Raw genomic sequence first — 17,637 nt, 5'->3', positions numbered from 1 at the left:
TGATCTCCAGTACCGTATTTACCAAAAGTATTGTGCTTAGGAGCCATGCCTTTAAAGCTGCCTTGATTTCCCACTTGCTGATATTTCTCCCTTTCCTGCACGCCTCCGAAGCTCAGTTCACTCATTTTAATCTTTCTCTTCTTACAGCAATCTTGTAAAGCTAAGCTAATTTATTCACTATGCACTACTTCATCACACTTGCTTCATTTGTGTCGGCTGTGCTTGCTACGGCTCGAACAACTGCTCCATCAGGTGCAATTACAGTTGGTAGCGGTGGCACCTATTCAACAGTGAGATATCCATATTCCATTAGCAACCAAGTCTAATCAATAATAGATTCAAGCTGCTATTGATTCTTTAAGCACGACATCTACCACTGCCCAGAGCCTTTTCATCCTGTCCGGAACATACACTGAGCAAGTCATAATCCCTTCACGAGCTGCAGCTCTCACCATCTATGGCTACACCACGGATACGTCATCCTACGCAAGCAATGTTGTAAATATCGAGCACAGTTCGAGTCTTGCGAGCGGTGCTGCGGACGACGAGGCCAGTGGCACTGTCCAAAACTCAGCAGCCAACACCAAGTTCTACAATGTCAACATTAAGAACACCTACGGGTCTGGATCTCAAGCAATCGCACTAGCTGCCTACGGTACTGAGCAAGGGTAAGCTTATTCTCATACTAAAACGGTCTTCTTTTCCATGAGAGTCGAAGAGCTGCTTCAAGAGCCCATGTGTCAGCTCTCCAGACCATTCCTAGATTCCTCGACTCTCCCAACGTGTGACTTTACCAAACTAATTCCGTGGGCAGTTACTACGGAGTTGGATTGTATGGATACCAGGATACCCTCCTTGCCCAAATCGGGAACCAGGTCTACGCCAAGTGCTACATCGAGGGCGCAGTCGACTTCATTTTCGGCCAGCACGCAAGAGCCTGGATTGATGGTTCCGACATCAGATCATCTGCTCCCGGAGCAATTACCGCAAATGGACGTGCTTCATCCACCGATGTTTCTTACTATGTAATCAACAAGTCTACTGTAGCAGGAACCACTGGCACGGCTTCTGGGACCGGGTCTATCTATCTCGGCAGACCTTGGAGCGAGTATGCCAGGGTTGTCTTCCAGAACACGGCTCTTGGAGCTGTCGTCAACAGTGCTGGTTGGGAAGTATGGAGCTCCACCACGTCGAATACTGAGGATGTGACCTTCCAAGAATACGGCAACACTGGAACTGGCGCTTCAGGAACCAGAGCTAGCTTTTCTTCCGAGCTCAGTGCTGCAGTCTCCATCTCGACTATTCTGGGAAGCACCTATACTGGGTGGGTTGACACGACTTATCTTTCTTAGGTTGTATAGGAAGGTTGGAAAAGGTTGGGAAGTGAGATTCGATTCTGAAGTATATATTAGTTCATTTTGCTCTTTTGTAGCGGGTCTATATGAATCTACACATTCATTGTAAATATTGATTTGTACTAGCTGTCGACAAAAAGTATCATATCATTTTGCACTTTACATTACCTACCTACCTACCTAGGTCCTCGAACAAACATTAGCTCGTGAACTCATGCCGCTCTAAATTGTCTCGTGATGTGAACCTTTAAAGCGGCACAACGTTCACAAAACATGGCCCCACTTGCATCACTCTGCATGCCTAAGGTCAGTACTGTACTGTAGGAACAATATTGAGGCCGAACCCAATTTTGTCAACGTCAGTCTGTCAGACCACGAGTAGCTACGACAATCAAAACAACACGCAATCATGACTTATTGATTATTACTTGTCTTCTTGAACATATAATTCCAAACTCAATCTTTCTTCTGTTCTTTCTCTCAAGCACTCAGCAAAACGCAAATGGGCTTTGATATCTAACTAGAACGGAAGCACCGGCCAAGCTGCTAGAAGTTCGAGCAGGTCTTCTGAATTCGAGAAAGAATCCTAGGTACAAAGGACCGGCAGTCTGCAGCGAGAAGCACCCATTGCATTTGTACAATACGAGCAACCTCGACCTCACGCGGAGCTACCTCCTAATCACACAACCTCCCACCAAATATGTTACGAACAACCATACCTCGAGGAGCACTACGCTTCCCCTTAACTACACGACCAGCTTTACGAACATCAGCACCCATCCGCTCCTTACACCAGACCTCGAAACCGAAATCCACAACAGCCTTCACCCTCCCCTCACACAACCTCCGCTCCCCCAAAAAGCCGAATAGCATTTGGCAGCGCCTACGCTTCCTACATAGCTCTCGCGGGCGGAGAAATGGCAAGCCTACATCTCCAGATCCAACGCCGAACCTTGGCTCTCCGAAAGGGTCTGCTGCCGAGGCAGACCCAACAAGTTTGGGAGCGAGGATGCGTAAATTGTCGAGGGAATATGGGTGGTCAGGGCTGGGAGTGTATTTGATGTTGAGTGCGCTGGATTTTCCGTTCTGTTATTTGTTGGTTAGGACGCTGGGGACCGATAGAATTGGTGAGTGGGTTTTCTTTTTAGATGGAATGCAGTGTCTAGTCTCTGGGAATTTGATGGTTGTGGTGGTTGAAATATACGGCTCCATGAAAGTGGGAATGAATCTTAGATATGTGAGTCTTTCACTGAGCGAGGGACTCGGCCGACATATTTTATTGGGATAAACACGACTCCGAATGGAATATGAAGAATATTGGAAGCTGCGAAAGAGCAGACCGAATTCGTACAGACACAACGGGAAGAGTTGCGGGTCTAAGAGAGGATCAAATATGAGCCCTGGAGTCTAATCCCTCGAAGTCCCGTTCTCGCGGCAATACCAGCAAGAAAGGAGCTACTGCGGTATCGTCATATTTGGTGTTTGTATTAGTTGCCATGGCAAGTCAAAAGCCAGGCACAAAAACACAGACCAACATCTGAGGTCTGTTGTTCAGCATCTCTGCTTCGAAAGAATCCAGCCCCTTTGCCAGTAGTTCCCGGGCGGTATTTCGACAAGCTTTCAATGCTTGATTCTTGCCATATTCAACTCCTAGAGTGCTTGCACTTTTCGAGTGGTCTTAGCGAGCGTATCGACAAGAACAAGAGGTGTGGGTTGAGGAAAGGCATCAAACATAAATCTCTCTGGCAACCTTTGCAGCAAAATGCGCCTCTGGAGATGCTTCAACACTAACAGAGACTGGACACTGCATTGGCCTTAGCTTTATTTCTCAATTACAACCTCAATCCACTAACATAATAATACAGGCGAGTGGGAGCATTATATTGTCTCGAACGTGAAAAAGATGATCCCAGACTCCGTAAAGCAAACATGGCATGAATGGAGACTCTCGATGAAGAAAGCAGAGCACGAACACTTCGGCAACGAGGAAGTAAGCGACGCAGTTGAAATGGCTGGGTGGGGAGTCGAGAAGGCTGAGCAGAAGAACAAGGTGGATGCCAGTAAGTGCTCTTTCCCTACTATATCCTACCTCACAGACTTACACTACACGTTTCCAGGCCTAGCAACGCAATTGGCGCTCGCATATGCGATCCACAAATCTTTCATCTTCATCCGTGTTCCTATCGCGGTCGCAGTTACCCCGAAAGTAGTCAGGATTTTACGGGGTTGGGGCTGGGATATTGGGAAGAGGACAACGAAAGAGGCCAAGGCTATTAGGAGGGCTCACGTTGCTGCGAGACCGGCAAAGAAGAGGAAAGGAAGGAAATCTTGAAATGGAAGGTTGTTTTATGGTGTATAGAATGTATGATAAGCTCCTGCTAGAGCAACTGATTGCACACAAGGGTGTGGCGATGTGTACATTGACGTGGATGACTCGTAGAAAAGTATGCAATAGATGAATTTCAACTCTGAATAAGCAAGAGGGAAAAAAACATGTCTTAATTTGCTGTTTCCCTTCTAGACTTTAGTGGCTTCCTTAAAGGCCTCGGTGAGATATCAAGATCCTAATGAGTGCTTATCTCCTGTGGTGCTTTACGGCCTCCTACATGAAAGGACGGCCAATTATAAATCCTTAAGCTTGCTAGATATACAAAGCAGCACTTGTTCTAATTGACCTTTGATGTCCCATGCCACCTGGCATGTTATTAATCGGTGCCGCTTTTTCTATCTGCCGCGAGGCTTCTGCTGTTTTTGTGTAGACGGCTGGAAAACATTATAGGAGTTATATTCTTTTAGATAGAGATATGTAAACTAAGCCGCATTGACTCAGCTGGATCTTGCAACAGGATTCGAGCTCGCTCACACACATGACAAAGACATCTATACATTACTAAGGTAGGTTTAATATAAATATCTGCTTAGCCGGTACCGTATAAATACAATTGCAGGAACTATATAACTATATAATTTGCATACAGAATTCCCCACCCTTCTAAGGAAAACCACACAACTCCTTTTTCTAATTTAATCTGGAAATACGTGTGGATAGCCAGCCAGCCAACCAATCCAGAGACAGACAGACAGATATCTTGATCCAATAACCAGCATTACCATCCATTACAGTACATGAACCTCTTTTACTTTCTTATCCTGCGCTCCACACCGACATCCGCAGTCACAAGCTACAACGAACGGTCCATCCCCCTATAATTCGATAAACGCCCTCCCCAAATCCCCCAAATTCTTTGATACAGTACCCCCCACTCGCAGCCCAACAAACTACCAAACCCTATTCCCATCCCCCACAAACTCCTCCTCGCTCTCCTCGTCACTCTCCTGCTCTCTCACATACCGATTTCCCACTCCACACCCCCTCCCACAGCCATTCGACAACTTCGTATCCTCCGCCGTCGCCGTCACAGATCCTAAATTCCCCTCCCCCTCCCCTCCTACCTCCACTTGACGTCCCCCTTCTCTCTCACGCTCCAGATCTCGATTTTGATTTTGATCATTTTGGTCTCCTCTGAGGCTTCCCACGCAGTACATGCATACGGCAATACAGACACAGATAGTGAATACGGCGAGCAGGGTCAGGAACGCCGAATTCAATGCTGTGGCGAGTTGTGATGCGGCTGTGAGGGTGTCGTGCGTGCGAGCTTTGAGAGGTGGTGGTGATGTCGATGTTGATAGAGGTGTACTGGTAATTTGATCTGAAGATGACGAAGATGGAGATCCCCAGATGATGGTTTGTGGGCGAGTAAGAGAAGACACGCCGGGGATGAACTGGTACGGATATCTGTACGCGAATTCTATCGCTACGGGCGCCATGTCGTCTGTCTGTCTGTCTCCGTGTGTTGTGCTTTCGAGGTATAGGGTAGTGTGATGTAGTGAGGTGTGGTAGTTAAGGACAGCTTGTATGTGTATATAAGGAATTTGGAGGATATACACGAAGACGAAGGAAGAATTTGTTACTGGAGAGTTTGGAAATGAAGGAAAGAGTTGAATTTTTTAGGTGTGCGGACTAGCTGATTTACTTGTATAGTTTAGGACCCGTGTAATCAGGGTTTATATGATGTATGCTTTTTAAAAACGGAAGATGTTGCTAGATTGAAAGGGGGTGGTTCCCGCTCCCGCTCGCTATCGGTACCAGGTTGGTTGGAATGACCACAGACTAACTAACTAGAAAGAAATCTTAGGAAAAGAGGAATAGACGAGTTAAAGCAATGATAGGAGTATTCTGTGGGGCAGTGTCTATCTGCTAGTGAGGAGTGATGAAAGTTGGAGTGAGAGATACCGCTTATGAGTTGGAAAAAGAGGGTATAAAAAATAGAAAAAAAATATTTGAACATCTAAAAACATCTCGAATTGCAAAGCCGGAACCGCTTTTTTCTATCTAGCATAAGAAGCATAGGGCTTTTAATGGAGTAGGCCGTAAAATACTATAACTGTTGCGCGAAGGCTTAACTTTTTGGTATGGGACTTGGACGGACTACGCCTCCCCAAAAAATCAGGACTACCTAATAGATAAGAGTTAAGGATTGCTAGACATGCACTACTTGTATGGCATGTAACGCAGAATCTTAATACTCGAAATATATTTTAAAGCGAACAGATATTAAAACTCAACCGAGATATTGTTGTCAGTTAGTGCTCCTTATATTTGAAAGGGCTAAAAACAAAAACGGTAAATGTTCACTAGTGCAATCAATTGGCAGCTGGAACATTGAAAAATAAAAGTAGAAACATTGTAGAATAATCCCTATCATACAGTCTAGCCTGCTTGTTCTTGTCTACAGGTTAGGTAGGTTTGTAGATCCCCCTAGCGAATTATGTACCACTGCCGGACGCAAAATAACCCCCACATCCGCGCAATGCAACAAATACCCTCGACTTGCTAATTCGAATCTCTTTCCTTTCCTTCCCGACCGGTCCCAAAAACGCAATGAAAAGCAGTTGTTGTGTGTTGTGTTACTTCCCTCTCGTCCAACCCAAGAGTTTCAAATGCAATCCAAGAGTCTCTAGAGCCGGAACAAGACCGGAAAGGATCAAGGCCCAATAGGATACTCTCTCTCATCTGCATGCATTTCGTGTCTTTGTACAAGGACCAAATCCAGAATTCGCCTGTCCCATGCAAAATGGACCGTTCTTCTTTCCACGCACAGCCAGCTGCGGATTTTACCGCCGGTGTGAGGGAGATGCAAATATAAAAAAAAAAAAACAGATAACACCAATCCCTAATGTCGATTCAACTAAGACGACCGATCAGAACGCCTTTATTAAGCCCTTTCATTAATGGTCATAACCCGCACCACGCTGCCAAGGACTAAATATAGGTCAGTTTTAGTTTTCGGGCAAGTTGTCATAATCTCTTACCTGGCATTATTTTTGCTTCTAAATCCTGATGGGCTAGCGTTGTTCTGTGACCTGTACCCAGCCGAGAGGTTTGTCGCCGAGCTATTGTATGGAGGCGATCCTCCATTGTTGATCAGGGGTAGATCGCTGTTCGGCCGGCTCTCAACTTGGCCTTGGTAAATTCCTCGAGGATTGTCTTGGTAACTTGGCGGAGCACCGCGGCTACCAGTTGGGAATAGAGGTACTGAAGGATCTATAGGAGAATGAGGAGGTTCTCTGTAGTTTTGGGCTGAATTTGCCGTCGAGGGAGGGAGTGGCATATTGGCTGGGTGTCTCATTGAATCAGACGACCATGATTCGTTGTCATCATCCAGATCAAGGTTGTGCTTGTAACCACCCTTGACATCTCCTCGTGCCGTGGCGCCTAGAGCATCCAACTCAGTAGTCAACTGAGTCTGTGACTTGATGAAAGAAGCGCGGTCGTCGCTCATTGGTTGGTATCGAGTATCTGGGTTCTTTTGAATGAATGCATAGACAGTCGCAATAAGCACGAGGATAATCAGAACGAGGGAGAAGACAGCGTTGATGATGAAAAAGATTACACCCATGACACCAGTCACTATGCCTGGCTGGTTGAAGACCTTGGTGAAGACCAACAGGAAGATACCGTTCAGGAAGTTGATTGCGCAAATCGCAATGTTGAAGATGTTAGTGCTCTTGTCCATCCATGGCCGGAGCACACTGGCTCCAATCAAACATGCTGCCTCGATGAGGATAATAGCAATAGCTTGCACAGTTCCAGCATTCTGTCCAAAGGCAATGAACATGCCTTTCACAACAGTATAGACCAAGACCGGGAGAATAAAGTAGTAAGCTGTAGCTCGGAACTGGACGTAGAGGAAACCCCATTTGTTGAGCGCAGATGGGTCCGAGTATAAGATGTAGGCTGGGTTCTTGTGCATTTCAACAGATCGCTTGGCAATTCGAACAACCTTTGTTGCAGCCCATGCGAGAGTTCCAGTCATGCCGAAGAAGAAAAAGATGGCGAGGACCACTTCAGCAGGAGAATCGACTTGGGTGAATTCCCACAAACAGAGAATGGTCATTTGTGGGTAGCCAATGAGAACCATGCGGAACATGATCCCCTTGAGGACAGTGAACCACCCATTGCGGAAGTCTTGAAATTTATCGTTTTGCATCCACTTCATTCTTACCGCAAGTTCGCAGAACCCTTTGAACAGAGCGACAAATATGATGGTGAACACAATGAAGATGCAGAAGAAAGCTAAGCCGGTCAAGAATAGATTGGTGGCCTCGATGTCAGCTCTGAAGGCAACTCGTTTCATCCCTTTCACAACATATGTACCTGCTTGGGTCGAGCTACCGCTGTTGCTTCGCTTGTGGACTTCGTGGGCACGAGTGAGGAGTTTGATGGTCTGATCAACGGTACGCTTGCCAATTGAACGCTTCTCGACTTGTACGGATGTGGTGGTGAGTGTGTTGAGAAGGGTTGCCGGGGTTCCACCAGTAGATTTTTGGTACCAGGTGGCAATGCTCTGCATGAAATTAACCCCGATGATACCCATACTCCAGTCAAAATTCTGTGTCCATGATTGAACGATTGGAGGAAGCGGTACAGAGGTCATTCCGACAATGGCTTGAGCCTGGAAATATCCGAATAGCGAGAGGGCGTTTGATGCAACGTGTGCAGCAGTGTTCGAATGTCCCAGGCCTGAGGTCACAGCAGAGGCAACAAGGGAAAGACCTGCGATAACAGCAGTCGCCCATCCTACACCTTTCTGATCGACAGTCTTCCCGTTGGAAAGGTTAGCCTCGACACACGCCACGCTGACTCCAGGATTGGACGTTTGGTTAATTTGAACTTTGACATTTGCATCCAAGTCCGGAACCCCATAAGCAATTCCTGGAATTCTGCTGATGGTTGACGCGTCAAACTGGAGGTTGGAGTTGATATCGAGTTGTCCAGTGGCCATGGGGCACAATCCGGACATGCCTTTGGTTGTGCATGGATCGATTGTTTGTCTGATGAAGACATATCCATAGGCACTGACCTCAATGCCGAATGACACATTGCCCTGAACAGAAGAGACACCAACAATATCGTACGTAATTGTCCTGTTGTCGGGTGTGAAGACGACGTTGAATAGACTAGCCGTAAAGCTGGAATTGTCTTGGCAGGTATTAAGAGATTTAGACTCTATTAATCGCATGGCGGAAGCGCCAGAAAGGAGAGAAAGAAAAGCAGTGACGAAGACGAAAGGCGACAGTATTATTGAAGACCGCATGATGGCGAAGGTATGAGGGACGAATGTCGTCGCGACAAAGGAGGTACTGGCGTTGTGGTCCCGGGGCTTCCGACTATGGTATCGCGAAGTCGGTCGGTGTATGCAGACGCTCCCCTACAACCAACTAAATGTATGATCGGTCTGCACACAAGGCAGGTCCTCCTCTCGATAATCCCTTCGCAGTACAGCGTTGATGATGAAGTGTGTTACGAGTTGATGTGGATGTTGATTGAGAGCGACGGAATGACGAGTAGACCCAAGGAAGGTAACGAGAGACGAGAGTGAGGTTTCCAGCTCACAAAAAAAGGAAGAGAGAAGGTGAGTCGGGATCGAAGGTCGAGAACGAGAGATGTCGACAGCGATGGCGAGAGGGAGGGGTAGAGGCGGCGGCGGTGGTGGTGGTGGTGGTGAAGTCGGAGTTGGAGTTGAATAGTATGTATGAATGTTGATGTCGACAGGAGTTGGGGTTGGATTGGGTTGGGTTTGGTAGGGTGGCAGGGTGGTAGGCTAAGGTGGGTTGATCGTACGGCAGGAAGGGGTCAATTTTGGCTGGTGCTGGGGGGGGTTTGTCTGGCTGGTCTGGTGCTCACTAGATGCTCATCCACTCTCACTACTACGGAGCACTTGCTCACTCACTACTTCGTGTTATTGGGGCTGGGGCTTGTCCGTTCTAGGCCAAAAGCTGAGACTTGGCGGTGAAAATTGACACTACCAAGCCAACGATGACTGGCTGACGGCATAGAATTCCATAGTCAACATTCCCAATCAGGTAAGCCTATAAATTAGAGCCAAATATGTATTACGCGGTCATACTGGCGTTTTTACGAGTACTGTACAGCTTTGGCCGCGTATGGACGGATCCTTTATGCAGATCTCTATCAATCCTTTGAAATATAAGTAAGCATAAGCATACTACGGAGGTGCAAATTAAAAAATAAATATCTCCATCATCCTAATTGAATACGACGGATATCATAAAGACATAATTCTGCTGACATACGGCTAGCTACTAGGGTAAGTTACTTCGTATAATATGTCATCCCTTCCCTTCCCTTCCCTTCCCCCCATCACGATCACGATCACGATCTTTAGCTTATCATCACTACTGTAGTAGTCAAGCCAAATAAGTCATCCGCCCCGCCAGCAGATATTACGGTATTATTTGTCCCTGATCGCTGGCAAGCGACCGGATGTTTCGATCTTTGCTACAGTACGGTACGTTCCAGTTCCATTCAAACGTCTTCTGTAACACGGAGCTCAAAAACGACAACCTCCGTCTTGCACAGCCTCCCAGACCAATCTCTCGGCTTCGCGAGAGGCGCTCGTATCGAATAATCTTTGCCTCATCAGGCGCTTCTACTATAAGGAGGTACGCGTTAACGGCCGACAATTAACTCATAGTAAAGAGAGACGTCTCCTTCTGTGAGTTGGAGTTGGAGTTGGATCCTGGCTTGGAGGCTTGGAACAAAGATTTTTCATACCCCTTTTACTCAGCTCCAGCTTCTTCCTCACCAGGCTCGCCAGGCAAGCCGAAAGTTGAATGTTTAGCGCCCGTCTCTCCTCGCCTCGCATTCTGCAGTCAACGGGTACCTGAGTGCCAAAACATCTGATTCGAGACATTGGTATGAAAGTCTGTAACCGTGCATGAAGTAAAGATGTCATTCATTGATCGTCAATTTTACAATCCCAGTGCTACTCAAACCGGGAGTGAATTGATGAAGCATTGCTCGTGTCAGAGCTTCATGAAGACCACTACTACTGGCCACAATGATAACAATAATAGAACCGCTTCCACAAAAATTTAAAATATCGATACTGCATGTCTAGACCTCGAGCCGGAATCTGCTTTTGACTAGCTCGTTACTCCGTAAAACCGTCCCAAGATCTTCACGGTAAGCTGAAGCCGGTAACCTTATTCTAGACCACATGACTATCATGTGACTATTCTACATTCTGTCTTTAAGTGTATATTCGTATTAATAAAGAGCAATGCACACAGTCTAAGGGTAGTTTGTTGAATGAGTTGGTCACGTAATACTGTATTGCGTGGTTGAAACCCCTTCCAAAAACCAACCCCTGGATGTCGCATAGTTTCTATCGTCTAAAGCTGTCCTCGATTCATACCGTCAACAAGAGACGATCATGGAGTATGTAGGTAGTATGAAGCTTGAAAACATAACGAGTTTTATTGAACGATTGGAAATTCTGATTTTGTCTAAATGTTATCTTCAAAGTCTACCTTTTCTATCTTCACTTCCAGGGTCTTATCTTAGTCCACATCTGCCCTATCCAGTTACCGAAAGGAGCGAAGAAGGAAGACCAACTATTAATACCGCAACTCAACGTTCTCTAGAATAATAACCTCACCTGTACAACCACAAAATGTCGAATCGAATTTCACAGTTCCCCCGTCTCACGTCAAGCCTCCGCGCTACTCATCTGTCCGCTCGTCCAACAAGAAGAGCATTCTCAGCGTGTGCAAGATGCCGAACCGATGGAGTCTACTCTGAACTCACGGCCATGCGAACAAGCACTCCATTCATCGAGGCATTTAAGAAACAGCGTGATGACAAGACAAAGATACATCCGGTGTCTACGAACAAGGTGGAGAGGGATCTGAGTCCGAAAACGATGCAGGACAGCCATACCAGAGTCGTAAGTCACATGATGCATGTTCCAGTTCAATGCTGATCGTCATGTAGATATTGCCTCTGGCGAGAGATCCCTGGTTGTTGGATAAATATATCAACTCTTCCGGTCATATCAGACTTGGGACCATCTTCATGGATCTGGATGCTCTTGCTGGCGTCGTTGCTTACAAGCACACGGGCGATTCGGTTATGACGGTCACAGCAGCCGTTGATAGGATTACTCTCACTCGTCCTTTGACCGAAATCTGTGACTTGGAACTCAGTGGCCAGGTCACGTTTGCTACAGGAAGAAGCAGCATGGAAGTCTCACTGCAAGTTGCCAAAGCAGCTGCTGAAGGAGAGACCGTCAAAGAAGAAGATATATTAATGACCTGTGCTTTCACCATGGTACTCCCTCACCCCTCTCACTCCCACCAACTTTTTTTAACAAAAACAAACAAAGGTATCCCTAGATCCAGCAACCAAGAAATCAGTATCCATAAGCCCCCTCAAAACCACCACACCCGAAGAACAAACACTCTTCGCCCGCGGCCAACAAAACCACGACCGCAAAAAAGCAGCCCTAGGACTCGCCCTCCGCAAACAAGCCCCAAATGACGAAGAATCAGATCTGATCCACGCCCTCTGGCTCCAACAACTCTCATGGCACGATCCCAACAACCCTTCCCGCAAACCCGATAACGCAGAATAGTAAGTCCCATTCCCTTTCCCTTCCCTCCCCTCCCCTCCCCTTCCATCCATCTAGAAACCTCCAACTAGGGAAAGCCAAGTTAATCAAGTAATCCAGTATGGGAAACACACAAATCCAATCCGTGACCATCATGCAGCCCCAGTACCGTAACCGCCACAACTTCATGATCTTCGGCGGCTTCCTCCTGAAATCCACCTTCGAACTAGCCTTCACCTGCGCCTCGTCCATATCCCACACGCGCCCGAAATTCATCGCTCTCGACCCCTCGACGTTTGAAAACCCCGTGCCCGTAGGCTCAGTGCTATACCTCACCGCCACCGTCGCCTATTCCGATTCCCCCATCCTGGAACACGAATCTAGTGCGAGTTGGAGTGGGAGTGGCGGAAAGGTGAGTCCGGAGGGCAGTACGAGGGTGCAGATTAGGGTTGATAGTAAGGTGAAGAATGTGGAGCATGATGGGGAGACGAAACCGACGGGCGTGTTTAATTATACGTTTGAGGTTGGCCGCGACGTGAGGATTATCCCGGAGAGCTATGCGCAGTTTATGATGTTTTTGGATGCGAGGAGACGGTGTTTGGTGTTGAATGATCACGGTCCTGCTGTGGAGGAGGGGGAGAAGGGGGGGTTGATGGGCTAGGTTGATGGGTGATGTCTGTAGATAGACTGGGATAAGGGGTGTTTGAGTTGTGGTTTAAGTTGAAGAGGAGTGAACTCTCACTTAATGTTTTGCATGGAATTTTAGAATACAGAAATGTCACCATTAGCATACTATCTATCTATACCCGAGTCTATGGATGACATTTCTCACTTCTTTCACTGCTGTATAATTTGCGGTTCAATTATAATGTATGATCTATAATTGTATCAAACCGCCCTTCCTAGTTATATACAGCAACCTCAAATCTGTATACCCGCCTGAGACTCTATCATATACTCATCTAAACATACATTATATGCAAACCCCTTACCCTCAATCAAAACTCTGCCAATTACTATTCCACGGCATATTCGCCTTCTTCGAATCCTCCCCATGCTTATAAGCAGACACCAACTCCTCCTCATCGACCCCGCAATGCATCTCTCCATCTCGTCCCGTAAACCAACCCAGTCCATAACTCTTCCCAATGCCCACGAGCCTCGTAACCATACTGTCATTATCCATGCCCTCCGTGCCCACGAAATCATACAACATCTTACTCTGATGAATAAAGGCCAAGATAGAAGCAATCGTACTCGGCTGCCGAGGCAAGAACGCGTGCCGTCGACGCGAATATACCGATGTAGCAACGAAGCAGAGGAAGAAGAGAATAGAAACTGCGAGCCCGAATGAGATCCAGAAGGAGCGGAACGTTTCCTCACCGGCATTGATGGCGTTTTCTCCTCGGCGTTGGGGCGCTGGCGGGGGAGTCTTTGTAAAATCGATGCCGGATACGTTAGCGAAAGACGTGCAGCAGATCGTCAGGACTTCTGCTAGCACGGAACCTAGTCCTACGAGCGCGACGAGGAAATGGCCGTTCATCAGCGCGCGGATCGGCATCCAGCCAAAGGCCATGGCTGTGTAGTCTAGCGTTAAGACTTTTGGGGAGGCGTGGCGTAAGGAAAGGATGTAGAAGGGCTCGATCATGCGGACATCTGTTTCGAGAGTACCCCATGCTATTTTGATAGCGACGGCTATGCCGGTTAGGAGCCAGGGCGCTTTTTCTGTGACGATGTTCACTTTGGGCTGGAAGAGGAAGATAGGCATCAAGACCAAAAACAACAACATGCCTAAGATGAATAGAATCCCGGCAGGCAGACGCAGCATGAGAGGGTGCGGGTTCCCTGGAAGATTATGTTGATCATACATGTCTTTTTCCGCTTGGGTAAGAGGCGCATTTTCCTCCGGTGCAAGTGATGAATTGCGGAGAGTGTAGCGATGGGCTTTGAGCCTATTGTGGATCTCATCAGGAGTCACAGTATCCATATCCTTGAAGTCCATCAAAATGTGGCTTCGATTTGCCATTGCAGCAACTCCTGCAATCCCCTTCACGTCGGCGACCAGCCCAGAATGCCGTTTTTGAAGCTGCCAAACCAAAACACACCCAAATATGGCCACAAATACCAACCTGGTAGATCTCAAAGTCAGCATTGCTTGATCGAATAAGCTTCAGGACCCGGGGGTTTTTCAAGCGCCAGACCTTCCTTATGGGACTTTCAAACTCCCGAATAGGTCGAAAGGAAACAGTATGTTCGGGGTAATACTTACAAAACACTCAGGAACCTTGACCAGACAGGGTCAATAGTAATTCCTTTTATTTCGTCGGGATGCAAAAGTCGTGTCGCTCGATCCGGCTTTAATTTGACAGAGGCAGCTTGTAAAGTAGGTATAAGAGACACTGCTATGAGGGTGGCCAGGGAGGAAACTGCTACAGCATAGTGCTTATACTTCATTGCCCTGACTGGGCGGAAGAAGTTGAAGAAGGTAATGTAGTCAACGTTGATGGACTCAGCTGCTAGCGCTCCTCCTGGCTTGGAAAGTTGGTAATATGCCTCCAACCGCTTGACCTCAAAATCGGTGACCTGCCACAAAATGCCAAATATGACAACTACCATGGTTGGTAGATATTTGAAACAAAAGTAGTCCCAGGTGTTCAGTTCTGAAGCAGAATTAAACTCGTAGAGGGGTTTCTTGGAGGACTTCTGATATAGATACTCTTGAGAAGCAGCGAGCGTGACGGATATTACAATAAGAGCTGTTAGGTATGGCCAGCGCATAGAGAATGGCTTCCAATTTGCCTGTGGAAAGAACACCTCGGAGTTAGGAACTGGCAGTGTATCCTTCCGAGGTTGCTTTGGCATGTTGAGCGGCTCGTGGATAGACCTGGTATTGGCCGAGCCTGTCATGGAGCTGAGATCCACGATAGCGCCCATTGCTTCTTCCTCTTCTTCGGTTTCTTTCTGCTCGTCCTCCACGATGACTTGTATAACCTTGCCTCTTTTATTGGCTTCAATTTGCGCCAAATCTCGCAGGGTTGGCTGCCTTGACAATCCAGGGGAACGGAATGACATTCTACGAGATAGCGAAGGCGTACGAGGAGTTTGAGGGGCATTTGCATATAGATCGGTGCTCGTAATGGTGTCGGTGTCATCGGGAGTCCATCCTGCTCCTAAGCCTCCCGTTAAGATGCCCGACTGCTCTTGGCGGTTGATTTCCTTCCACTTGGTCCCACTCAAAGGGTTCATAGGGCCAGTGAAGGATGAGAGGTCGACAGAGCCTCTATCGCCGACGATATCTAACTCTTCTTCCCCCACACTAGCATAACCGCTTTTGTACGAGGTAATTGACATTGGCATTGCACTTTGCAATAGTCCCATATCGATCTCTTCTCCCTCCGGTATAGATTTATGATTCCCACCTAGCAAAGAGCCCTTTCTCTGAGTCGAGAATCGTCTAGATCCTGGCCTGCTAGATGTAGATCCTCTCTTAGACCGGTCTGCAGCAGATACGGCTTCGTATGACCCCTTTGCACTACAGAAGGGGTTGAAGAAGCTTCCCAAAGGAGTTGAAGGTGATCCAACCCGAAGAGCATCTGGAAGTGATGCTGATGACCGATGAAGGTTGCTTGGAGATCTCACCCCAGAGCCCTCAATTGATGAGAGCTGCACATGGCTGACATCACTTTGTTCGCTCGAGAATGATCCTGGACCATCTAACATTGGCGAGGGAAGAGACACCACAGAGACCCTAGGTTCATCCCCACTCGACATAGAGCTGACTGCAGATATCGAGGATACATTATGGCTCAAGTCTGGTCGAAGGGGGCCTGAGTCGTCCCAAGGGTAGCCATCTCCCCCACCATGATTGGCCATTCCCTAGTATTCTTGATCGACGTCGCAACCAGTATTATGGCAAAAGGAAACTATCCGTGGGATCTAGTACCGAAGAATATGTTAACTACCGGGTTCTATTTGAGAGATCAATGTGAAGATATGTGACATCTTTCTCAGCCAAAATCACTGACTCGCCAAGGCACCGACCTGCCTGGACGACTGAAAGAACAACTTTCTTGGACTGTTGGAGCCCGGAAAATTTAGGGCGCAATTACTCACTCAATCCCAGGGCTCTAGTTTCAACTTGGTTGCTCGCCTCCCGTACGACTGAAGATTACCCGCGATATGTACAACAGCACCTTCTCCACGTTTTCAAGGGCTCAGTCTTGCGCCAGGGTTGCCGCCAGGCAGCGTAATTTGGGCGCGTCGCAGAGATAAAACGGTTGGCTGTATGTCTCGACGCAAACACGGGCTCGTATGCATAAATCTCGATGTCGGTGTCGATATTTCCTGGGAGACTATGTGGAAGGTAGCAGAGATGGAGAAATCTGCAGTCTCCATCTCGATTCTTAGCTGTCTATCAATCATCGGATGGGAGGGATGGACGAGCTTGACTTGAGCGCTGGGGGCTGAGAGTTTGGCGTCGTTTATTTCATTCTCAGCCGCCAATGAACTGAATGCTGCAACGCCGCAGCGGCTCAAAATAGACATAAACGACATAACCCTTGCTACAGTACCGTGGCAGTAGACATGCAGTACGTACAGTAGCGTAGCAACACTCGAGTGGGGGATGCAATGCAATTTGATAGTCTTGTTGATACTGTACTGGTACTGGCAAATGGCTGCACCACACAAGTCTGTAGGTACCTACCTACACCATCTTCCCTCTCTCCTGTCTTCGCCTGTCTTCTCGACGACGACCACTCGACCAGTCTTGTGATGAACAAAAAGCGGCATTGTTATCATCAGCTTGAAGTGTCACCCACACTCCGCCTGCCGCATTATGTTAGTGCCGCTGTTCCACAGTATCCACCAGTCACTCACATCTCATGAGGCTGAATGATGGATGCCCAATAGGGACACTAGGGAAAACAAGTAGAGAAGAGGCAAATGAATAGATATCAACTACCTTGGTACTGCTTTGTTCTTTGTTCTTTGTTCTTTGGATCTAATACTGTACAATATTATCTATCATTGCTTGGTTCTTTCCAAAGGGAAAATAATCATTCTTTCATAGGTACTGCAAGTACCTAGGTATGGAAGGTACGAAGTTGGTGTTCGATTTGCGTCTGGAATGAGGTCAACCACATTCTTTATACCTTTCTTATAATAATCAACCCTGGTCATCACTATCACTTTGCACATGGAATTCAAGCGTGTGCACATTTGATTTGGTCTTTTCATTGGACAACAGTACACCATCCCATGGCGCGACAAATATCACCGCGGCCTGCTCGATCTCCACCACCAAC

General features: G+C 47.3%; 6 protein-coding genes across 6 annotated transcripts; 3 read left to right on the top strand and 3 right to left on the bottom strand.

Annotated features, from left to right (window-relative positions):
* Nucleotides 1-179: 179 nt before the first annotated feature.
* Nucleotides 180-1,352, top strand: pme1_1 (Pectinesterase; the record flags this gene model as incomplete). The annotated part of the gene is made up of 3 exons (XM_031149046.1): nucleotides 180-290; nucleotides 337-668; nucleotides 815-1,352. The coding sequence occupies 3 exons, from the start codon at nucleotides 180-182 to the stop codon at nucleotides 1,350-1,352; spliced, it is 981 nt and encodes a 326-aa protein (XP_031005439.1).
* Nucleotides 1,353-3,258: 1,906 nt separating this feature from the next.
* NAT2 (putative N-terminal acetyltransferase) lies at nucleotides 3,259-3,687 on the top strand (the record flags this gene model as incomplete). The annotated part of the gene is made up of 2 exons (XM_031149045.1): nucleotides 3,259-3,415; nucleotides 3,473-3,687. The coding sequence occupies 2 exons, from the start codon at nucleotides 3,259-3,261 to the stop codon at nucleotides 3,685-3,687; spliced, it is 372 nt and encodes a 123-aa protein (XP_031005438.1).
* Nucleotides 3,688-6,644: 2,957 nt separating this feature from the next.
* FLC2_1 (Flavin carrier protein) lies at nucleotides 6,645-9,013 on the bottom strand (the record flags this gene model as incomplete). The annotated part of the gene is made up of 2 exons (XM_031149044.1): nucleotides 6,645-6,678; nucleotides 6,729-9,013. 2 exons carry the CDS (start codon nucleotides 9,011-9,013, stop codon nucleotides 6,645-6,647), a joined length of 2,319 nt encoding a protein of 772 aa, XP_031005411.1.
* Nucleotides 9,014-11,395: 2,382 nt separating this feature from the next.
* ACOT9 (Acyl-coenzyme A thioesterase, mitochondrial) lies at nucleotides 11,396-12,992 on the top strand (the record flags this gene model as incomplete). Its single annotated transcript, XM_031149043.1, has 4 exons — nucleotides 11,396-11,668; nucleotides 11,716-12,051; nucleotides 12,107-12,354; nucleotides 12,452-12,992. 4 exons carry the CDS (start codon nucleotides 11,396-11,398, stop codon nucleotides 12,990-12,992), a joined length of 1,398 nt encoding a protein of 465 aa, XP_031005437.1.
* A 260-nt stretch (nucleotides 12,993-13,252) lies between these two features.
* LHYA1_G004079 (uncharacterized protein) lies at nucleotides 13,253-14,357 on the bottom strand (the record flags this gene model as incomplete). The annotated part of the gene is made up of 2 exons (XM_031149042.1): nucleotides 13,253-13,278; nucleotides 13,349-14,357. The coding sequence occupies 2 exons, from the start codon at nucleotides 14,355-14,357 to the stop codon at nucleotides 13,253-13,255; spliced, it is 1,035 nt and encodes a 344-aa protein (XP_031005413.1).
* A 424-nt stretch (nucleotides 14,358-14,781) lies between these two features.
* On the bottom strand, nucleotides 14,782-16,204 carry LHYA1_G004078 (uncharacterized protein; the record flags this gene model as incomplete). Its single annotated transcript, XM_031149041.1, has 2 exons — nucleotides 14,782-14,793; nucleotides 14,831-16,204. 2 exons carry the CDS (start codon nucleotides 16,202-16,204, stop codon nucleotides 14,782-14,784), a joined length of 1,386 nt encoding a protein of 461 aa, XP_031005414.1.
* Nucleotides 16,205-17,637: the final 1,433 nt, after the last annotated feature.

Source organism: Lachnellula hyalina (assembly GCF_007821495.1).
Source record: "Lachnellula hyalina strain CBS 185.66 chromosome Unknown contig00065, whole genome shotgun sequence".
NCBI lineage: Eukaryota > Fungi > Ascomycota > Leotiomycetes > Helotiales > Lachnaceae > Lachnellula > Lachnellula hyalina.
This window is presented reverse-complemented; position numbering and strand designations above follow the sequence as displayed.